The sequence below is a fragment of the Endocarpon pusillum genome (genome assembly GCF_000464535.1).
Source record: "Endocarpon pusillum Z07020 unplaced genomic scaffold C721943, whole genome shotgun sequence".
NCBI lineage: Eukaryota > Fungi > Ascomycota > Eurotiomycetes > Verrucariales > Verrucariaceae > Endocarpon > Endocarpon pusillum.
The window spans coordinates 71,619-94,463 of record NW_006913585.1 but is presented as its reverse complement, the minus strand read 5'-3'; the positions used below and the strand labels follow the sequence as shown (position 1 = coordinate 94,463).

General features: G+C 47.5%; 6 protein-coding genes across 6 annotated transcripts; 4 read left to right on the top strand and 2 right to left on the bottom strand.

Annotated features, from left to right (window-relative positions):
* Nucleotides 1-452: 452 nt before the first annotated feature.
* EPUS_01533 (uncharacterized protein) lies at nucleotides 453-1,776 on the top strand (the record flags this gene model as incomplete). Its single annotated transcript, XM_007788671.1, has 2 exons — nucleotides 453-1,117; nucleotides 1,206-1,776. 2 exons carry the CDS (start codon nucleotides 453-455, stop codon nucleotides 1,774-1,776), a joined length of 1,236 nt encoding a protein of 411 aa, XP_007786861.1.
* A 1,576-nt stretch (nucleotides 1,777-3,352) lies between these two features.
* EPUS_01532 (uncharacterized protein) lies at nucleotides 3,353-4,505 on the bottom strand (the record flags this gene model as incomplete). Its single annotated transcript, XM_007788670.1, has 5 exons — nucleotides 3,353-3,518; nucleotides 3,569-3,679; nucleotides 3,738-3,799; nucleotides 3,851-4,403; nucleotides 4,456-4,505. 5 exons carry the CDS (start codon nucleotides 4,503-4,505, stop codon nucleotides 3,353-3,355), a joined length of 942 nt encoding a protein of 313 aa, XP_007786860.1.
* Nucleotides 4,506-10,178: 5,673 nt separating this feature from the next.
* On the top strand, nucleotides 10,179-11,083 carry EPUS_01531 (uncharacterized protein; the record flags this gene model as incomplete). Its single annotated transcript, XM_007788669.1, has 2 exons — nucleotides 10,179-10,584; nucleotides 10,611-11,083. The coding sequence occupies 2 exons, from the start codon at nucleotides 10,179-10,181 to the stop codon at nucleotides 11,081-11,083; spliced, it is 879 nt and encodes a 292-aa protein (XP_007786859.1).
* Nucleotides 11,084-13,604: 2,521 nt separating this feature from the next.
* EPUS_01530 (uncharacterized protein) lies at nucleotides 13,605-16,618 on the top strand (the record flags this gene model as incomplete). The annotated part of the gene is made up of 3 exons (XM_007788668.1): nucleotides 13,605-13,737; nucleotides 14,794-15,149; nucleotides 15,197-16,618. The coding sequence occupies 3 exons, from the start codon at nucleotides 13,605-13,607 to the stop codon at nucleotides 16,616-16,618; spliced, it is 1,911 nt and encodes a 636-aa protein (XP_007786858.1).
* A 237-nt stretch (nucleotides 16,619-16,855) lies between these two features.
* Nucleotides 16,856-18,658, bottom strand: EPUS_01529 (uncharacterized protein; the record flags this gene model as incomplete). Its single annotated transcript, XM_007788667.1, has 4 exons — nucleotides 16,856-16,926; nucleotides 16,978-17,083; nucleotides 17,135-18,417; nucleotides 18,466-18,658. The coding sequence occupies 4 exons, from the start codon at nucleotides 18,656-18,658 to the stop codon at nucleotides 16,856-16,858; spliced, it is 1,653 nt and encodes a 550-aa protein (XP_007786857.1).
* Nucleotides 18,659-19,725: 1,067 nt separating this feature from the next.
* EPUS_01528 (uncharacterized protein) lies at nucleotides 19,726-21,706 on the top strand (the record flags this gene model as incomplete). Its single annotated transcript, XM_007788666.1, has 4 exons — nucleotides 19,726-20,014; nucleotides 20,079-20,572; nucleotides 20,625-21,239; nucleotides 21,290-21,706. The coding sequence occupies 4 exons, from the start codon at nucleotides 19,726-19,728 to the stop codon at nucleotides 21,704-21,706; spliced, it is 1,815 nt and encodes a 604-aa protein (XP_007786856.1).
* Nucleotides 21,707-22,845: the final 1,139 nt, after the last annotated feature.

Here is a 22,845-nt window from a genome sequence, read left to right as displayed (position 1 = left end):
TTGTTGGTCCAGCTTCAGCTTTGCTCTTTATTCCCGCTCAGGTATGGAAGGACTACGGAGGCACCGAGTTCTACTTAGGCGGTACAGATAATCAGCTATGGCCCAATCATTTCACTTCCAACCATAGTGGCCCAGAGATCTGTCATCAAAATCCTCCCGTGCTCGAGACAGTCTGCCCCTATGGAGGGTTCCAGACATTATCCAATGGACTCCGGTTCCCTCCTAGTACTAGTTTCCAGATCCTGTTAGATGATAGAAAGCTTCGACGCATAGTGAATGGACATACCTATTCTTACGGGCTCAATATATCAACGTCTGAGACGTGGGTTCACACTCCACGTGGCGACACTAGTCGTTTTTTGGAAGACCTAGACCACAAACACCGAACAACCCGACACATTGCAACAGGGCGCAACAGACGATTGAGAGACTTTACTGGTGGTGGATACTTAATGTCCGAAGGACAAATTCCGGTTGGACGCACAGTATGTGGCCCAGCGGCGGTCATCGAGGACGACACAGAAGCTCTGCCTTTCCCAATCCTGGCCTCTGATCACAAATGGCGCAACATATCTTCTTTCGGGACAGACCAAACCTGGGGGCCACTTAAGGAACTCAAGATTGGGGGGTTACAGCGCATAGAAATCACGACTAAACTCACACAAGCTCGCGCCAAATGGGTTGCTTTGGGCTCAGAGTTTGGAGCAGCAACTGCTGGAATGGCGGTTGTCAGTCAAAATCGAACGACTGCAATCGGTCGCGCTTGTACGTTGGATTTTAGATGGGCGCTCGGTCAAACATTCCGGAAGGGGGACATCGTTTTAAATGCCTTTGAAACCTTAATTGGGAAGCCACCCCAGACATCAGGATCCACGTTTTGGGACTTCGGCCGTGCAAGCTTCTTTCATGAAGGCCTCGTACCCTGGTACGGTGACACAATAAAGGTCGACCAGGAGTGGCTTGACACGATGTCTACTTGGTCCGTTCTGAGCAATGATGCTGGAGGCTACAATATGAGTGGGTTTGAAGCTCTGCTCGATGCGACGGTGGTAGCGAGTCCTGACCATACCATGTTTCTGGGACCTGAGAGCACATATGACTCACTGGTGACGCTCGAGTAAGTGCCAATATATTTGCTGTATATTGCTTTACCTTGGTGCTTAAAAATTCTCCCCCATCATCTATTCTGACTCATTTTCTTCTAGGTACATAACATCGGTCTATTTTGTCGATGCCATTTCCCGAACAGGCTGGGACCTGTCACTCCTGTACGCCAACAATACGATAATCAACCCCATCCTTCAGCAAGGGTCAACAGAGAATCAAAAGATCCTCAACGGCGGCCCTGTGTTTTCACGCCCCACCAATATTCCTTACAGCGTCGTTAATGCAAACTGGCACACCTATGGCGCTGCATGGACACTGCAAGACTCTGGTCAATGGATATCGGTTGCGATTCTCAGTGTGCATATGGTCATTGCCATCGTTCACAGTCTAATCCTTGTAGTGAGACGTCGATCTGTGGAAACATGGGACTCGATAGAAGAGCTGATAGTACTTGCTTGGAACTCGATGCCAACAAGGCGGAATGATGAATTGAGGAATTGTGCAAGCGGCATTCTCAGGACTAAGACCCTAGAAAGTAAGGTCCGAGTCGTAGCCATCGAGGAGCAAGGGTTGGGAAGTCGTGTTGAACTGGTTGTGGTCGACGAGATGGCAAGGAACAAAGACGGAAGATCGGTAGACACGATTAAGCCTGGTGAGGCGTACATTTGATCAATCTAGAGAGTATTGGCATACCTTTAATGTTCGTAGTGAGAGGATTATCGTGCAAAACAGTGACCCCATCTTCCAACTTTGTGTTCTATTCTTGGAGATGACTAGTCCGTGCGAGAAGTTATTACTTAGCACAAAGACCACAACTACACAATCAAGAGACGAAAGGCCACACAGGAAGCATACTTGTATTGTGCATTCCAAAAGTGTTGTAATTCCTTGGCACGACCCAAAAATTGCTGTGCTGGCGGAACGGAATTGCTGTAAGGATATAGAATGGCCATTTACTACTGTTTTCAGCGTTCTTGATCGAAACAGCATGCAAGAGCAATTTCAGACCTAGTAGGAATGTCATCATATTGTCAAAAACCAATGGCAGGGAAAGGGGATTGGGATAATTGCCTCTTCAGAGTTTTCTAGAGGCACCCAATGTATCTCAGAGTACCCCATCTGCAGAATACGGCGTTATACAACGGATGTGCAAGGTTTACCGACCTTGTGACCCGAAAAGTACATGCCGTATCCAAGAAGCAACAAGAAGCTTTCTCTGCTCTATGCAATAATTACACAGGGCTGAACAGCTTTTGGGGAACTGCTTGACACAACACGGTAGCGGGCAGATTGCTTGTTGAGAGACATAGGAGTGGATATTAGTATATAAATGGGCCAATTACTGTATATAACATTAGGGTAGTGGTGAAGTTCTCATATCTCGGTAAAGTAGCACGCAAAATAAATAGATGGCACTTGGAAAAGTTGTCTCCTTCGCACGGCCGTCAGCAACAGCATGGAACTCGGGCCACTGTGGCATTCTGTCTCTATCTCGGTCAAATGTATGCTTCAGCTGCCTGCTGAAACAGATTTCCCAGGAATCCTCCTCAGGTTTCTGTTAATTGGTCCATCTTGGCATGACAGATAGTGATGTGGAACTTGAAGCCGAACTTGCCCGTCGGGCTTGTTAAATTGCGGTGTAGCTCCGCAAGATGCCTCATAAGGCAGACTGGATCCGGTGGCTGTTGCCTAATTTCCGCGAAACTGCTATAATAGAAAGTAGACAGTAGCGATGCCTTCCTTCTTGTACAGTCCCCATGTGAAAGGCTTCGCGGTGAACGAAGGTAGAACATTCTATCTGGCTGCATCAGCTTCGTATTGGCCCTCGCTCATTGCACAGTCGTTTTCTCCTGTTGTGACCTACCCTCGTTATTCCTTGTGATAAGACAGAATTAATCTGGCAAAACTTTAGGAAATATATTGCTGTTGATGAATCAGGCAGTCGCGCAACAATCCTAGCAGGCATTGATCACATAGAGGAGCCATAAGAATTGATCGGAACGACTTTTGTGCAAGGCAGTGCTTGTGTGCCAGTGGTAAGCATTCTATAAGTGTGAAGACTTGATAAGGTTCTCACCTTGCAATACCGCATCATCTAGCTCAAGGTCGCTGGTACATTATGGTTGTTGCACTGCCCCAGACATGTTATGCGGAGCAAGTGGTTATTGAGTTATTACAAACACTGCAGTTGAACTATCGCTTATCTTCTTCCCATACACTAGGCTGAAACGATTCCCTGTTAGAACTAGAATTGGCCCATCTTTTCGGCCAATCCAGAGAAACCGTGCTGTGCAACTTTCCGGCCAGCAAGCTCGTTTGCAAAACTCAAAGTTTTGACCATATTTTGATTCTGAGTATAGAACAATCCAAACAATACTCCTGCGATAAAAGTATCGCCTGCACCGATTGTACTGCCACCTATTAGTCCTGACGTTTCGCATGTGAACAATTACATGCGTACTCTACCACGTGTCCGCTATGAGGCAGGTACGCCGGCACTTGTACGATGCTTTTGTCGCTTGCTCGGAGAGCTGCAGCGCCTCCAACTCCCCAGGTACAAAAAAGAAACGACCTACACAACGATCCATGGTCAGTAATCATGACTCTTATATGAGATTACCAGTGCCTACGCTTTTGGAGTCAATATCGTTTGTCGTTGCAGGCAGTCGGTAGCGCTTTGATATCCTTGAGCCTGTGCATCGATCGCTGTAAGCACAAATCTGCAGTCGAAGAATCCGCTTACCTGTGCCCAGCTTTTGGAGTAGAAGACCACATCTGCCTTTTGTGCCAGTCTCTGAAGACCTTCACGGTTAGGTTTCTCTACTTCAACGCTGATGGTAGCTTTGGGATCACGAATCCGAATGCAATCAATACACTCTGCAGTGACATCTGGTATACGTCCTTCAAAATGGTAGATCGAATCAGGCTGGTTCGCAAACTTGGAGATCGCTTGCTCAAACTCAGACGTGTTCATTTCCTCTAGATCGCTGTAATTCACCAGCGTTCGGCTGTCCGTTGCGAGACTCTTGAAGATGTAACTCGAAGGCGCTACCGAAGAAGTTTTCCGATAGAAGCAGTGTGCGAAGTCGACATGAGGTCCCAGCGATGCCCGAATCTCTTCGGTTGCTGGAGATGAACGGTTTGGCAAAACAGCTAGTAAGATTAGAGGCGCGGAAATGCTTTTCCATCGCAACACTTGTTGCAGAACTTCCAGGGTATTAGGCACGTTGCCACCTCGACGCTTCTCAAGTTGAGAAGCACGAAGCTTCTCGTCTTCAGCAGGATAGTATTCGACGCTAGATATGAGTCAACACACAGGCGAAAGGTTTATCAATTTTCACAACGAACGTAAGAATTGTATCAAGATAGCACGCTCCGACAGCGATCAGAGTTGCCATTCAAGTCAGCTGAAGACGAGTGGACACTCTCGGCTAAGTATAACATCCAGAAAGCAGTGATTGCTTGCTTATTTCAGAGTGCTTCTCGATACCCGATTCATTAAACTGAAAACACCTAGGCTATTGAGAGGCTGTTAAGTACAGGTCGTGAGGATCAGACTTAAAAGAGTTGAATTATTATGGGCGTAGATTGAACCACGGTATGTGTGGTACACTATTTGACTGTAACCATTAGCTGCAGCACGAAAGTATGCTTGCAAGGCACTTCATTAAACGTTAATGATAGAGGCCAGCCACTCTGTATCAGGCACGGAGGCCTGCAGTAGCTGGAAAGTATCCCCTGCGTCACTGAACGAGCACACATCCTTGTTGAGAGAATAAGTCAAGAAAGAATGAAGAAATGGCTCTGTTCATCTCCAAAAGGGGCAGCGCACACAGATGTACGTAAAAATTCGCCTTACTGCACAGGGAAATTAGCTGCGAAATTGCAGTAGAAATTGTCCAATCAAAAGTAGGCAAAACGTAGGGATTACACGTATGAACACTCCTGGCATTCGACAGAATAGCACTCCCGCGACTTAATTATAGAAGAATTTACTTTTCTACGGACCTTTTGTAGATCTTTAAACAAACCTCTATCCCAAGGTAACCTTTGGGGAATTGAGTTTGGACGACTTGTTGTCAGACCCGCGACTCTGTTCATGCCGAATCGATATATCTGATTCTCTCAGACTACTCTCCCTTGCACTGGCTTTCATGTTCCCCCTACCTACATCCCTGGCTGTCACACAAGGTGGGTCACACCTAAGCCAAGCAAAGCATGAATCATGGGCTCTTGAAAACAGTAGGCACTACTCAGGGCACACTGGCCTAGCCCTTATTGTCGAGCGATTGACCACTTTTCTTGCGACTACAACGGACTATTAATACGTTGACGACACATCGAAATTGTGAACTTCAAAATCCGTTTTGAGTTATTATGAGAGCTATGCAAGTCTATTCTCACAGTATATATTAACATTCCTCTTATCAATCATAGTCGTATACTGTTATAGAAGGCTAAGAACTTAAGTTATTATAGATATAGAAAGTATCTTAAGAAGAGGATGTAAGAAGAGGACGTCGGAAGAGGATGTAAGAAAAGAATGTGAGAAGAGGGTATCTCAAGAGGATATCTCACGAGGGTATCCTAAGACGGTATCTCAAGACGGTAAGGCCCTCAAACAGAATTATATGACCCTGTTGCCGGCTTAAAACTGATTTTGAGATTCAAAATTTTGATGTGTCGTCAACCCAATAATAGTCCGCCGTATGCGACAAAGAATAGCCAGACACCTGCATCGGGCCGAAAGCTAGCAAGAGCTTACCAACAGCCAACCTTTCAAGGAGGCAGATAAGGCATGTTAATCGAGCTCCGGGACGAAGGAAAATAAGCAGCAAAACCCGTGGAAGAGCTCTCTTGAGGACTTCACGCATCATGTCTGTCCTTGTCGGCGAAGCGCCTGATAAATTCCTCCTTATTATCGATAGCTTTCGGAACCATGGGGATAAGGCGCTCGATCCACCGCCGTTATCGTTGGCCAAAGAGATGCGCCATGACTTGAAATATGTCGTCTGTTGGATCCTGGTCAACCCGAAATTGCAGAAGGTCCATTAGAGCATAGGCCAAAGCTGCCCTGGTATAGTCGGTGGAGGTGGTTCTGGCCTTGAGGGCTAAAACGGTGGCAGAGAAAAGCTCCAGACGACTGAGGGTGATAGATCGTTCGAAATGCTCCGCAAGGTTGCGGCCTGGGGCTTCTTCCCGCCTTCATACGCTTCCTCCCACAACTCGCTGGTGAGCTCAACCTTGTTTATAAGCCTAATATCACACCCGATGTCGCACCCGAGCCATGTGCAGACGTGAAGTTTGCCCGGAGCAGCAATCCTTCCGGTAGCGTCCACATGCTACCATCCCAGTCCGATTTCCGCTTGGACAGATCGTCCGGTAGGAGTAAAGCAACAAACTTCGACCTTCGAAAAACATCACACATTCGGTTGAAATCTGCAGTTGATAGATCCTGGTCTTCAGCCGAGGCATTGCATTTCGTGTCATGTGAAATAAGCTCTGAGACCCTCCTTTTCACAGATAGACTGAGCCATAATACTAACCTTATCTTCCGTCTGCCCCTGAAAAGAGTCCTGGTGGTAGCTGCTAAAGATGTAATGCAGGTGTTTCGGTGGATTCTCATCGAGCTCCCATCTTGGCGAACGAGGAGCCGACGAGGTCGATATAGACGTTGTTTCGAGGATATCTCCGTAGGCTTTTCATACCTTTTACAGTCTTCTTCTCGCGTATCCAGAGGTTTGATTGCATGCTTCGGACACTTCCAATGGTAGGCAGGGTAGCTCTGTGAGATGCTTCGAACTCATTCATTTTCCTAGGGGGAATTCGCTCCTGGTAGAGCTAATAAAGCTTGCAGAGGAACTGCGACAAGTACCTGTCTGAAGAAAGAGTGCATTCTGCCGAGGGAGGACTCAAGCTACTACTGAGCCATGCGAAGTGCTAGCGGGACTGTGCCTTTGATCTCAGTGGCAGAATAACCATTTAGGCACTGGTGGCATCCAGATAATGGTTTTTCTGAGAGGTGGCCGGAATTTCGCTTGGTCTGGATCCAGCTGCATTTCAAGCAATTCTCTAAGACCCTAGGGTGATGTTACGAGGTGATACTCATGTGGAGTATTGTGTGCTGGCGGGTGGAGTTTCGGCCCTCCATAGCATGTACATATTCGCATGCGAAGTCAACAAATGCCAGAATATCACTCAAATAAAGCGCAGAGCACATCTACCGGCATCTAGCTATACTTCCCTTGCATCACGGAAACACATAATACAATTCCTCGGCAGAATCATAGCAGCATAATGTAAGCGTTTGAAATGCTGAATTGCGGGAGAGGTTGCTCTATCCCCTCCGTCCCTGAACAGGGGTGTAGTTTGTGCCTATTAGCGCTGTCGATCATTATGAGGGGTCCAAAAACGTCAACAAACGTCTATTTTCGGCGAATTGAGACTGTTCTATCTAGCTATTGGCCTCAATTGAGCTGTGATACTGTTGCCAGCAGTCTCCTTTGATACAGAGCCAAATCTGGCATTTACTGCATCTTTGATGAGTGAAGGAGCCTCCTAAAATACCCTCGTTGGCGCCGTTGGTAGTTAATTCTGTAATGTCGGTTCCAAATTTGCGTTTATTTGACCGTTTACGCGAACAGCCTGATGAATGACGCTTTCCCCATTCGCACCAGCCACGCTGTTTGAGTTGTATAGGTTTATGGTGGCGCCGAAATACTGTTGTGGGTTGAGAATGGGATTGTTCTTTCTTCTTCTCTTTTTGCTCCTTCTTCTTTGAATTATTTGAATATAGTAATTGATCGTACAAGGCGCTCATAAAGATCTTATGGCTATCGTGATTCTGCACGTTATTACTCCATTTCTATAGTAAATAAGCGTTAGTATAAGCAACGTCAATAAGGAAGAAAAACAAGGGCTACCACGTTCAATAGTTCTGCTTTCTGTGGCATGTAAAGCCCGCGCGTAGTTGATTGGCTTGATCCACGCCCTTTATATGATGGTTATAGTCATTAATAGCCATTAGAATAAAGAGCTTTTTAAACAGTTAACCATCAAAAACAGGTAGTAAAATTCGTTGATTTTCAGACGTTATTTTTGGGCATCTTCGCGTACGTTAAACCTTATCCTTAGCCCTGTGGAGGCTATAAGCAGTCAAAATAGCGCTGACGGCCTTATTATCCTGCTAGACGAAGCAGAGAGTGTTGTTGTCAATGACCTCTGCTACAGTAGAGTCCTATAGTAGCTTATTTTTCTCAAAATAGCTTTGAAGATGTAAAGGAAATCCATCAGCCTTTTTGCGCGTTATACCCATGCAATAAACCCCTAGAGCTAAAAGGCACTGTGCAACAGGCAGATTTAGAAACAGATTATCCAAATAGATACAGAATTTGAGCTGTTTTGGAAGCTATTCTGCAAGACGTAAAACAAGCGCAAATGTAAGTGCTAAATCCTCTATATATGTTTCGCCTGCAGAGCGCAGGCGCAGCCAGCTTGTTTTTCTACCCTTTTCAAGCGTTTCAACGCCCTCTATTCGAGAATGAAATAGCCAGCTCCAAATATAGCCATGATCGCTAATACACCACAGTTTATAGCCGGTATCAATAGGCTTGTTCTTTAGCTTGATTATATCTCTTGAACGGCCTACAAAGGCGACTATAGCTTCATCAATAGCGATATGAGAGGAGGGATAATACTCTTGAACGGCCTGCAAAGGCGACCATAGCTTCATCAATAGCGATATGAGAGGAGGGATAATAGGCATCTCGACAGGCATTTCGAATGAGGTCAGCTATGTGTTGAATTCGATAGAACCAGGGTGCGTTTGGAGCAGGAGGAGCACTATTTGTGCTAAAATAACGATGAATGAGTTCGAATCGATCTCGACTCATAAATTGACCAAGATTGTGAATTTTCCAGTAGTCCGTTCGTACTATCAATGGGTACAAGCCAAAATGGAGATTTATGCCCAGAAATACATGTATTTCTGCCGGTGTAGTAGGTACCCAGTGACATTTAGACGGGAGAGAAAGAGGAGGATATAAAGGATCCTGAAGTTGAGATTCGGCGTATAAATTAGTCTCTTTAAAGAGGATTTCTACTACGAAATCGCTAAAAAAGAGCTTAAAAAAGCCCAATTCTGATAAACCTGTGTATCGTGAAGCTCCAGTTCGATTTTGAACGTAATTGGCCTCAAAATGAGGGAGTTCTGTTGAAATGAGTGTTGGTGGTTCATTTGCGCATTCTGGCGCAGGTGCTATCACTGCCAAGGCTTGATCGACATTATTTCGATCAACTTTTTTTGGGTCAATTCTGCATCTTTTTCGCTGGTTGTTGTTTTGTAGTAATTGCGGAGGTGAGTTATCTCTGTATCTCAGTGGAATTTGTGTATCTCGACGTGGTCGTAGCATTGGAGGTGGTTGAAAATTCATTTTAAAACCAGCTGCGGAAAGCTATGGCGATCAAATGCGGCTCAAAAACCTTATTTTACGCCAAGTACGCTAATAGGCACACCCAGGGACGGAGGGGATAATGGTGTGATTGCTGAAATTACACCCTACTTATTCCTAATTTAGCAAAGGTCTTGCTGCTTGGATGAGACAGATGTGTTTCAGGTTAACCAATTAAATCTGCAGAAGAAGTGCCGAAATCATAAGGCGTCAGGCCTGGATGAGCGAATGGGAACATGCCGCTTAAAGCCTCATGCAATGGATTTGTCAGCAGCCCTTCCGGGCTCTCCATTGGCCAAGCCCAACCACAATCCTTTTTACGCTTTGCTTAGACTCTTCATCATGTTGGCCGAGAACGTAGTTTTGCATCGATCAGGCAGGACGGTTCCATGTATGACTGAAGACATGATAAAGCGGCGCATGCAAGTTGAAGATAACCACATCGATGGCGAGTCATCACAGTATTTAACATTGTCTTATTCCTCTGACATGCACAAACATGTTCTTTCTGCACTTGTCGGTTTCTTTTTGATTTCTCTCGGTTTCTCTTGCTAGAATATAAGCTCTCCTATCCGCTCCAACGTCTAATCTGGTCCGCCATTCAATCCAACCTAAGCCCAAATGGAATTCCTTGTTTCCTCTTTCCTTAGCCTTCCGTCCGACATTGGAATCAACTATCTAGAAGCCTTTCCCAAAGCTCAGCACGGTACCGCCAAAGCCGCCCCAACAATCCTCCTTCTCCACGGGTTTCCCACTGCTTCGAGCCAGTTCTCCCGCTTAATTCCTCTTATAACAGATCAAGGCTACCACGTCCTCGCCCCGGACTTACCCGGCTTCGGCTTCACCTCCGTCTCTCCAAACTACACCTACACCTTTGCCAACCTTGCCGTCACCATCTCCTCTTTCCTGGCCGCCAAAAATATCTCCGAGGTAGCCGCAACCTACATCTTCGACTATGGGGCGCCGGTGGCATTTCGTCTCTTCACCAAGCACAATCTCAAAACCAAAGCCATCATCTCCCAAAATGGTAACGACCTAATAACCAAGGCCTAGGGGCTTTCTGGGATCCTTTCCGCGAGTTCTGGACCAGCAATAACTCAGCCTCCATCCGCGAAGAGCTGCGTTCGGCCCTGCTTACCTATGATCCTACAAAATGGCAATATACAAACGGCGAAACCCCGGATCGCGTTAACAAGATTAATGCTGCTGCAACATATGAGCGCGACTATAACCTCCTCCTCCGCCCTGGCAACCAGGACATCCAACTGGATCTCTTCTATGACTACCGCACGAACGTCAAGTTGTATCCTGAGTGGCAGGCATGGTTGGGTAGGCAGAAGCTCCCACTTCTGGCCATATGGGGCAAGAATGACGAGATCTTTATCTCTCCTGGGGCGGAAGCGTTCAAGCAGGACTTGCCGGATGCAGTGGTGAAGTTTGTGGATGGCGGACATTTTGCCTCAATCACGTGGGCAGAGGAGATTGCAGCGGAGATAGGTAAATTTCTGAAGGATGCTGAGGTTTGATGGATATAACGGAGGTTTGAGGTGCCAACATTATTGTTTGTGATGTCAAAGGAATTCTCTGGTAGCAGATACCAGGTCGGCAACTTTTCGTCCTGCAACGGGCACAATCACCAATTGTCCCGCGCACTGGTGTGAAATTTGCGATTTATCTAATTTGGCTAATGAATTATCTAACAAAGATGTTATTGCACCAATATCGCCTGGATTGTACCATGACGCCTTACTACGTTATTATGCTTACTAAAGTTTGCACCATCAGAGACTATAGAATGAACATTAGGAGAGCTAGGATTAATTGTAGCTATATGCCCAGGTGATTCTTATATTTGAGTAGCCCTGGTTCTTCCGGAAACTGGATCATGGCTCCAACCACTGCTTCTCATGGCTCCAACGAGCACAGAAAACTCAGCTAACCTTCCACTCGCTCAGAAAAGCTCTGGGCCAATTAAGAGGATGACGGTCAAGATATTGGCGATGATAATAATCCCGATCATGAAAAGCCTTCTCTCGGGAAATATGCTAAACGACATATATATCTTAGGAAAGAGATTTCTCCATCCGCGGCTTCTCACGAGTCGGATAAACACCGAAAGCCCAGGCAATATTCCACTCGCCCAGAGAAGCCGTGGGCTAACAAAGAGAACGATCATTATGATGATGACCATGACGACAAGCTCGATGAGATGATGCTCTCCAAGACAATGACTATACCCATGTCGATAACAATTTCGATTATCACGACGACAATCCCGATGACGATGACAATTTTAATCACGACGACAATCTTGAGAACATTGATTGTCTCAACAACGAACAACCAGTTTAACCAGTTTCATCACCTCAACATGCATAGGATATCAATATCTTGCAGAAAACCTCGAGCTGTCAGATTAAGAGTGCGTCCCTTCGTGCGCAGTCATCTATAGAGAGTTCAGCAAAGGCCAGAGAGGAGAGCAACAGACATCAAAGCTTTGAAGAAACCACTTCAGTTGTTGGCAGGGAATATCCTAAAGTGAATATTGTTGACCACGTTCTAAAAACGTCCAGTGCTGATGACTTACTTCGACCTTGCCATGACAAATAGGTTTTCTTGTCTCTGCTGTCACTCATGGCGTACATTCTCCATGTCCATGTTCTTCTAGATGATTTTTATTAAGCTCATGGAAACTTGAAAGCAACAGTGCCGGAGCGCGGCGTAGTTTTCTTTCGTGTGCAGAACAATCTCTCAAACGAGCTTCAAAAGACCTTCACTCAAAGGCTTGGAGAACTCACCAGCAGCCCGCAACATTAACACTTCACACTCATTCGGTCTTGAACTACCCCGCTGAGTTCGGTGTTGCCGATGATCAGGTCTCGAGCATATCGTCACCGCAGCGTAAAAGTTCTACGGTGAAGATGAGCCTACCACACGTTAAAGGGTGTTCAGCACAATGCATTCAGATATCCAGATTGAAGCGTGCCCTGCCCACTATAAATCTCTACGCCTGACACCGCTACCCAGCACGGGCGGCGATGCTCTCTGGGCGAGTGGTTATGATATTTATGATTGTTTTTGCCAGCTTACCAAAGATTCTTTGACGACTGTCGTCAACTTTTATAGGTGATGAATGCCTTCGAGCTGTCAGGGAGGGACATACGACGCTGTACACTGAGCCTAGAGAATTTTCAGATAATTTGGGTGGTGAGCTGACTGCGATGCATCCCCTTGTGCGAACCAATCCTGTGACAGGCTGGAAAAGCATCTTTGCACGGGGGAGCTTTCCCAAAGTCATCAATGAATTGACAAAGAACGGGAGCCAGGAACTGATCAAGAGACGTACACATGTGATTCTGGAGAATCAAATATTCAGGTAAGATTTGAGTGGAGGATTGAGAATGATATCCACGAGCACCAAACGTAAGCCTATCATGAGCAGGAGAAGCATGCTGACGATGTTGCTTGTAGCAATCTGGGCCAACCGCAGTGTGTTCCATATTTCCACTTTCGAATATGATGGGCTTGGTGAGCGCTTCGGGAATCGAGTTGTGGGTTTTGGAGAGAGACTCTACTTTGACACTATAGCAAGTCGGAAGCCCAGGCGCGATCTGAGGAACATGCAACAGCTTAATTGTCAGTCTAATGGAAACTTGTGCAATTTCCCGAAGTTGTTAAAGACCTAAATCTGTCCCTTTTTATGTTCCAGTCACACAAATAGCCGAGACAATCTAGACTCTGCCTTTAACCATAAAACAGTGCTGATCATCTGTGACCAGATACATTGTTTTGCTCCTTCTCCTCGAATGCATATGTGAGGCGTTGGTCTGGTCATGTCAAATTGTGCGATAGCCCGTCCGGCCAGACTCAAGTTTAGAAGTGTATACACGCCACTCCTTACCACAACTAGCCGGACAAGGAGCTCTCTTGCAGGTCATGAGATAAGATGAAGACACAATACCATTTCGACATTGCGTGCTTTTACAAGAGAAGAGTGGTTGAATCGCATAATGCAGCCTAAGTCAGAATTCAGGTCCTGACGATGACATGAAAGCCGAGTCTGGTGAAAGAACTCGACACAAGAAGAAAGCGCAGCCGCTACATGGATCAGTAGAACTGTTTTCTGTCTCCATTCAGGATTTTTCTGTCCGATCAGTCGGTCTAGGCCCTCACGAAGTCAGTAAGGACACATCAACTAAAACTGGTTCGAAATCCTTTTGTGGAGTGGTTGATGTGTCCCTCTTCTCACGGCACATCGAACCACTGTATTTTTCACCAATAATTGCGTATCAATTTCAAGCCAAGTCCAGACTTCCGAGCAATGTTCTTGTGCTCGATTAGTGCACGAGCCGCTCATTACAAGCGCATACAAGGACCTTCGCGTCAGCAATACGATATCACCGGCGTGTTTATTGATATCAAACCTACGGTTGATGATCTACGAATCCGAAACCTGTTGGATATGATGGTCAATCTGGAATGACAGTAGTTAATGCTAAAGCCAGACGTGGTTAGTGCGACAGTTATGTCAGCACCCTTATCTTGAACTCCGTCTGCGAGTTTCTTTCATGATATTGCGTGCTTTCTTCCAAAATGACGGGCAAGAGGCGTGGGGGAGATGTGCCGCATTCGAGCTTTTCAGCGGCGTCCACTCGCGAGCGATATCGGTATCTTTGACTTGATGATCCTCCAAAAGAAGCTGCTTGACGGCGCAAGGTGAACTAGTCTACCATTGAATGTGTTAGCCCTCATGCATGGGAAAGCCTGCTCGAAACGATAGCTAAACACCCCAAGATTAGAGGCAATGGAGCATCACTCGCAAGATCTCGCCATATGAATTGGCCCTTCCATTTAGCTGACTTCTCAAGATCACTCGTGCGACTCGGGGCAGCCGGTGGCACTGGCTTTCTAGCCAGAAGAGGGCTCGGAGAGCCATCGCACCATATGCTTCGGCTTTGATAGCCAAAACTGGCAAAAATCATCGCGGATCGTCGTTCAAGAGCATGGCAAAACGGTCACTTCAGGATATGCTTGTGATATTGGGAATCAAGAAAGCTCCATATAGCTCGAAACCTTGATAGGCCAGAACTTTCACGTCCACACGCTTGGGCTACATCCAGTCATGAAGTCTACAGTATTGATAAGCCATCAGGATAGCGCGGAGCGCGAGCTGCTTCTATATAAGTGTGACACTCAGAACGTGCAGAGCGAAACTGACCAACACCACGCAAATCAGATCCTGACAGACGTTCATCATCCAGCATGGACAAGTCTGCAATCATCGAAGCGCCCCTGGAGTCCGCTTACAGCAACGACAGGGCTCCTGGGCAGGTACAGTCACCCCCTTGGTGGAAGATTGGCGGAAAGGACTACAGCTATGTTAGCATAGATGGAGACGAAACTGTGGTGACCAGTCCGCCATCATCATCTGAGGAGTCTCTCGATGACACATTGGTGAGGAAGAGAAACAGCGTCTTTCAATCTCCAGAAGCTATTGAAATCTACAAGCCCGACGAGAGTTATGAAGGCTTTCATCGCTTTGACCCGACCTTTGTATGGACTAAGGAAGAAGAGAAAGCCTTGATCAAACGGGTAAGGCCTTCTGAAGACCAAGTACACTCCACTGACATCTTAAACAGCTGGATTGGAGAATTGCCGCTGCTGCGTGTTTGATGTTCTTCGCATTGCAACTCGACAGAGGCAACATTGCTCAGGCACTTTCCGATAATATGCTACCCGACCTTGGCCTAACCACGAACGACTACAACAACGGCATGACCATTTTCTACTGCTCGTTTCTGTTTGCTGAGCTGCCATCCCAGTTGGTCTCGAAGAAGCTCGGCCCTGATGTGTGGATTCCAATTCAGATGGTTTCTTGGTCGATCGTCGCTGCCGCTCAAGCAGCATTGACAGGCAGATCCAGCTTCTATATTTGTCGCTTTCTCCTAGGTCTGATCGAAGGAGGGTTTATCCCTGACACTATCTTGTACTTGAGCTACTTCTACAAGCACTCCGAGCTACCAAGACGACTGAGCTGGTTTTGGACCTCATACCAATCGACGCAGATCATTAGTGCTTTCCTGGGATACGGTATTCTGCACCTCCGCGGCAAAGGCGCCTTGAATGAAGGATGGCGATATCTCTTCGCTATTGAAGGAACTCTTACTGGCCTGATTGGTATCTGGACATGGCTATATCTTCCTGCGTCCCCAACACAAACTGCTCGATCTGGTCTGAAGGGCCTTTTCCGTCCCAAGCAAGGATGGTTCACTGAACGTGAGGAGACGATCATGGTAACCCGCATTCTGCGAGATGATCCGGGTAAGGCCAGCATGCACAATAGACAGGGTCTCGGCTGGGGTCTCTTTAAGAAAGCTCTTACGGACTACGACTTGTGGCCGATCTACCTCCTTGGTTTGACTTGGTTGATCCCGATGACTCCACCACACGCTTACTTGACACTAACCTGTAAGGCGCTCGGCTTCGACACTTTCGAGACAAACCTTCTCACCATTCCCGCTTACACTCTATACATCCTGCAGCTGCTGTTCTGGACTTGGTATTCCGAGAAGCTGAACCAACGATTCCTCGTCGGCCTGATATCACAAATCTGGTCCCTGCCACTCCTGATCGCACTCGTGACCTTGCCACCCACGTTTCCCAATTCCAACTGGATCAAGTGGCTTCTCTCTACTTTGCTCATCGGCCATCCTTATCCACACGCTATCATCGTGGCGTTGACTTCGAGAAACTCGGGGTCTGTGGAAACGAGAACTGTGGGCTCCTCCCTATACAACATGTCGGTGCAAGCGTCCAACATCATCTCCTCACAGATTTATCGTGCGGACGATAGCCCGTACTACTACCGCGGAAATAAGGTGCTGTTGGGAATACTGGCATACAACGTAGTCCTGTTCATCGGTGCCAAGGCTTATTACACGCTTCAGAACATCCGACGAGACAGGATCTGGAACTCGATGAGCAGGGAAGGAAGGGTCCATTACCTCCTCACTACCAAAGACAAGGGCAACAAGAGACTGGATTTTAGATTTGGCTCGTAGATGCGCTTGGCGGGCGGAATTGAAGAAAGGAATTGAAGGAATGTGGCTCTGGCGACGATTTATAGCATGGTGGATGATGGCACGAGGCACGATGTTCGGGTGACAAGGACAGAGTACACACTATATTTCTCATTTGCACTATCAGTGATTTCAGACTCTGCATTGTATTTGTTAGCTAGTTCTATATTTCTCGACTACAATTATATCTATTTGAGCCGCGTTGCTATATCCAACCGTTCAATTGAGCCGGCTTTCTCGGAGGGTGATGCCAGCAAACAAGCCCAGCAAAGCATAGACCAAGGAAGCCCCTAAGCCAAATCAGCGGAATAGAGAAAAGGAATGGAAGTTACGGGATTTACCAAAGGTCCAGGTAAGACTGTTGATGTATGCTCGCACAACAATCGCTTCAATGTGAGCGGGTAGCTGTCGAATCGCTCTGACGCTAGATATTGCGAGCTCAATGATCTGCAACATGGTCAGCAGAGGTGTCGCGCCAGTCTAACATAGAATTCGAACTTCTGCTTTGCGTTTCACGCCCTCGAGCAAAACGTCCAACATCCCCTTCAGCTGAGCATGCAAGATCGTCGTGGCAGATTGGATGCCGATCAACAGAAACAGGTTTTGCGCAAGATAGAGCGTGGTGCCGGCAATCGCCATGTCCTCCGGATCGAGGCTTGCTGCCAGATGGATAAAGGTAGTAGACTGGATCGCACCCGATCCGAACCCACCGCAGAATATGTATAGAGTTTCCGCCCAATTCGAACTTCCGCGCCATCGGATTGTTACAAGCGTGTATCCGAGACAGGCAATGGCGCTGGACAAGATTGTCAGAGGTTTGTAACGGCCTGTGCGTGAGATGATCCATCCTGATAGAAGACCGGCGGTAGCGTTGCCTACGACGGCCGGAACAAGACGGAGGCCGGCTTTCGCTACGGTGCTATGGGCCACGATCTGGTAGTACAGTGGTGTGGAGTAGAAGACACCGTACTGGGCGGCGACCTGGAAGCCAGCTAGCAGATAGGCAGTCAAGGCTGGTCGTGTTGTAAGAAGATGCAGGGGAAGAATCGGCTCTTTGGCCCAAGACTTCTCGATGACGCAAAAAATGGTTGCCATAAGTAGAAACAAGAACCCAGAGACCAGGACGTGCGAGGGTGACGACTCTCCAGCAGCAAAATCCAGGGTGATTAGGAAGGCACTTATAGCAGAAGCCATGGCAATTGCACCAATAACATCGACCCTCTTCCACTTCTGTGTCAGTGATTGCTCTTCAACATTCAGCATCGCGGATTGTCTTGTTGGCATCTTCCACATGATGAGTACGAGCCCAATTACTGCCAAAGGCACCTGGCCGTAGAAGCACCAGCGCCACCCTATCGTATCGCAGAGCCATCCACCAACTGGCCCTCCCAATGCACGGCCAGTGGTCGCTGCGACGTTGACATAGCTCCTCCAGGCTGCGACATCTCGAACAGGAACCATGTCGGCGATTATGATTGAGACTAATGCGGTCATGCCAGCGCCGCCAACTCCGGATATTGCTCGACCTGAGAGGACCTGCCAATAGGCATGACCAAAGCCGCAGACGAAACATCCCACCGCGAAGAAAGTATAGGCGACAACGAGGTTGATTTTCCGTCCGAACACATCACTCAATTTGCCGTACAAGGGTTGAGAAGCACACTGGGCGAGGACGAAGCTTGTGACGAGCCATTGTGCGTCAAACATAGCGTTGAACTCGGATGCAATTTGCTGGCTTGATGCGACGACAAGAGATCCGTCCGCGTTGGCAACAAAGACACCTACACAAAGGATTAGCTGAAAAGGTCAAGACTTGTGTCGAGACGTACCTAGTAGAGAGATAGGAACTACAACCCTGATGGCTAATGTTGAGGAAGGTTCTGAGGAAGATGTATGATCCTCATGGTAAGGCGGCAGATTTGACGACAACCGTCTTCTCAATGTCGATTCATATTCGGTCCTTCGTTTCCGATCAGAAGCGCCGTCAGGTAACAAGGCCTCTCTCTCGCCAGATTCATCCATGACTCTCTATCATCACTGAACCGTGGCTCGAACGAAAGACGTGCAACATCCTATCGCAACTGGCATTTTCGACATGGCGAGATGTAAAAAGTGCTGCTGGCATTTTTAGTGCAAATGGCAACGGTTTTATTGCAGCCTCGGGCTGTCGGTCGGAGCAGGATTTGGCGACATTTTCACGTATGTTGAACAACAGCAAAAGCTTGATAAACCACATATGCAAGCGTAGCAGCTAATTGGGGGCAGTTTTAGCACTCCTCTTTCTAGCATCCTCCACCAACCACAATATCGACATGCTTCAAATTAGATTCTGCTTGTATCAGTACGTTTTGAACCTATCTACGACTAAGCTGGTCTCGATACACCGATTTGGCTTTGCTTGGGTTGAAATAACCTCTTTTGCGTTGGGCTGTAGGGCAAAATAGTGGTTTTTTGGTTTTTGGTCGCAATCGGCAATGAATTTTTTTGATCCGGCCTCGGCCCGATGCCGGACTATGTCCTCAGTTTGAAATGAGGAGAGATGATTGATTGTGGAGGTTTCGAGTAGCTACAGCTACTAGTACTGGTATTCAATATCCCCCGTGACGCTCAGTAGTCCTAGTAGTAGTAAGTCACCTGACCTATCTTGGCACAGAGCCTTGGCAGAACACGTATGGGCCCTAGTACTACTGTAGTACTGTACTACGTAAGTGGCCTCCGAATATCACATCAGCAAGCAGTTGAATGGCGCCATAATCTTCAGCGAAAAGCCATTGCTATGCAGCGCCTGAGAATATGCACATGCTGACCTTCTACCGCCTGAGCACCGGCACATCGGCACTCAAAGAAGATCGTGACTGCTGAGGATAATTGCGCAATACCCAAGGCCGAGCATCGGATTGATAGGCATCTCCCAACCCAGGCCCAGCACACACTTGAGAGTCATCTAGACACAGAATGGACGAAAATGCTTATGACTCCGGTGATGCAGCAGACGGATCTCGACTTTCTGCATCTTGATCAAGCAGCAGAATTCGTGTATCTGCGCGCTGCTTTGGTTGCAGCGATCGATTTCATCCATTTGCCTCACCATGTTGATTCCAGCGACAGCCATCTTGTTGCTGAGCCAGGTTGGCATGAGCAATGGCGCTCGACTGCACCAGAGGCGTCCGAACACCGTGTTCATCCTTACCGATGACCAAGATCTGCATATGGACTCGCTGGCGTATATGCCTTACTTACAGAAGCATTTGGCAGACCAAGGCACAACCTTTGCGCGCCATTACTGCACTATAGCCCTGTGCTGTCCTTCGCGAGTCAACCTCTGGACTGGAAGAGCAGCGCACAACACAAATGTCACAGACGTTAATCCTCCATATGGTAGACTTGCCTCCTGAGCCTGGGGTGCCTGTCATGATTGAATAAATTCCTAACTCCGACGCAGGCGGATACCCTAAATTTGTGAGTCAAGGCTTCAACGAAGCATGGCTACCACTATGGCTCCAAGAAGCTGGCTATAACACCTATTACACTGGGAAGCTTTTCAACGCTCATACTGTTTCCAACTACGATTCGCCATTCCCATCAGGCTTTAACGGCTCTGACTTTCTTCTCGACCCCTTCACCTATGAATATCTAAATGCTTCTTTCCAGCGGAATCAGGATGCTCCAGTTAGCCACGAAGGGGAATATTCGACCGATGTCCTTGCCAGGAAAGCATACGGATTTTTGGAGGATGCCATCGCTGCAGAGCGCCCCTTTTTTCTGACCATCGCACCGATCGCTCCTCACAGCAATGTCGTATTTTCGGAGGACTGGTTCGGTAACAATGAATCTGTCCACAACATCAAGACAACTCCACCAGTACCTGCGAAACGACATGAACACCTCTTCAGTGACGCAGTGGTTCCAAGAACACCCAATTTCAATCCAGACGAGGTATTTCTTCTATTTGGTCAATTGATCGACTATGCTAACAAATTGCTCCTAGCCAAGCGGAGTGTCATGGATCTCAACCCTACCAAAGCAGAACCAGACTAACGTGGACGTCAATGATCATTTCTACCGTAATCGGCTCAGGGCTCTGCAAGCTGTGGACGAGATCATCGATGGCGTTGTCGCACGACTGTCCGACGCGCAAATCCTGGAAGACACTTACATTTTCTACTCATCCGATAACGGCTATCACATCGGTCAACACAGAATGCAGCCTGGAAAAGAATGCGGTTTCGAAACAGACATTAACATACCACTGATCGTTCGAGGTCCTGGTGTAGCCAAGGGCCAAGTCAGCCATGCTGTGACTTCTCACACTGACCTGGCTCCCACCTTCCTCACACTCGCTCATGGCGGACTGCGGGAAGACTTTGATGGCTCTCCCATTGATATCCACGGCCATAGTAAAGATGAAACCAGATTTGCAGACTTCTATCCGCGGAAAGAGCATGTAAACGTGGAGTACTGGGGCTTTGCTCTTTCAGAGGGCGAATACGACCAGAGGTTTTTCTGGAACAATACTTACAAAGCAATGAGGCTCATTGGCGAGGACTACAACGTTTACTACTCGGTCTGGTGCAGCGGGGAGCATCAACTGTATGATCTCAATGTACGTATCTTCGTTTGCACCTGCTGAACCTTACTAATATTGGGATTTAGACCGATCCCTACGAGCTCAATAACCTGTACGACGCAACAGACCATTCCGCCCAATTCTTCTTTACAAACACTGCCCACCTCCTTACCAAACAGACCACCTCATCGCATCAAACTGGCAAATCTACAAGCTTCCACCGCCTCCTCTCGCGCCTTGACGCCCTCCTCCTTGTCCTGAAATCATGTCAAGCTCGCTCTTGCACACATCCATGGGAAACGCTCCATCCATCTGGCGATGTTCAGAATCTGCACGATGCACTCGACCCGTACTTCGACAACTTCTACGAAATTGAGCAGGAGAAGGTGCACTTCACAAAATGCGAGAAGGGGTACATCGTCGAGAGCGAGGGGCCACAGTCTGCGATAAGCTTTGCAGATGTTGGGGCTAGAGGTGGGAGGCTGTGGAGCGAATTCGTATAGGGACTGGCGACGTCTCGGACAGCTTCGTGCATGGTGTTTTCCCCGGAACAACCTCGCAAGGGTCGCGGTTCCAAGATATAGCATACTGCTCTTCAAGTCGCGAGGAGAGGAATTTTAGTCTGTATTGATAAGTCGCAAGTTGGTCTCTCGCATCTACCCGAGGTAACTTATGTCCCGACCTGGGATCTTGCAGCGAGTCGCCTGAACGAAGACAGCGTCGAACCACTGTCGCAGCTCATATAGGTGAGGCTGATCAAGCAAGATCAACATCATCCCTGAAGTGTCAGCAAGTCCTAATAAGGCAATCCTGCCCAAGTGCGCCTGGATCCTAACGCAAATGCGATCCAAATTCATCGATTGCCTCAACCTCGGTGAACGGGTTCTACTACCTCCAAGTGTCAGAATACTTGAGATAGGCAAGGTAACGGAGACAGATCAACACCTGTCAGCAAACAGTTCGCAAGCCGCTCCACAGATATACCATGCTGCTTTGAGATCGGAAACTTTCGAAGATAGCCTCCCCGCTTGGACAAGGAAATTGGCGAAGCTTTGCTTGTGACAATATATTCCAACGGTACCCTAGGAATTCTCCTCTTACGACTCTAGACATTTCCTTCGAACAGTAGTTCGCCTGTCAATCAGGCTCAGAATCAAAGTCATAGACCCAGACGCTCAATATACTCTCGACCATTCAGACCGCACTGCGGCATTGAACAGTGAGACGGTCGATTAAGTTGAAAAGAAGACATCGGAAACCGGTTGTCCCTGCTGTGAGAATGCTAGTGACTCTCGCTAAAGCGTTAGCCTGATAAGTACATCAGACTGTGACAAATGCCTGATTCGATCTCTAAGTGGACTTGCCTGGCAGCTGTAGGTGATGCGCGTGACTTGGTGCCTCAGGCTATCTGCTATTGAATCAACATGATATAACAAGAGCCATGGTGACTGCAGCGATAGCGATGGGGGAAGGTTCCCATTACGTTTGGATGCTGTCGTAATACAGAGCGAATATTTGTCATATTCTACACTGGGTGTCGCTGCTGTGGTATCATCACTCTAAGTGGTTTATTCACTCAAAGCTCTGGAAGGCCGGCGCGAATCTTCGGAAATCAGAATACGAAGCGACAAGTTGCTTGCTA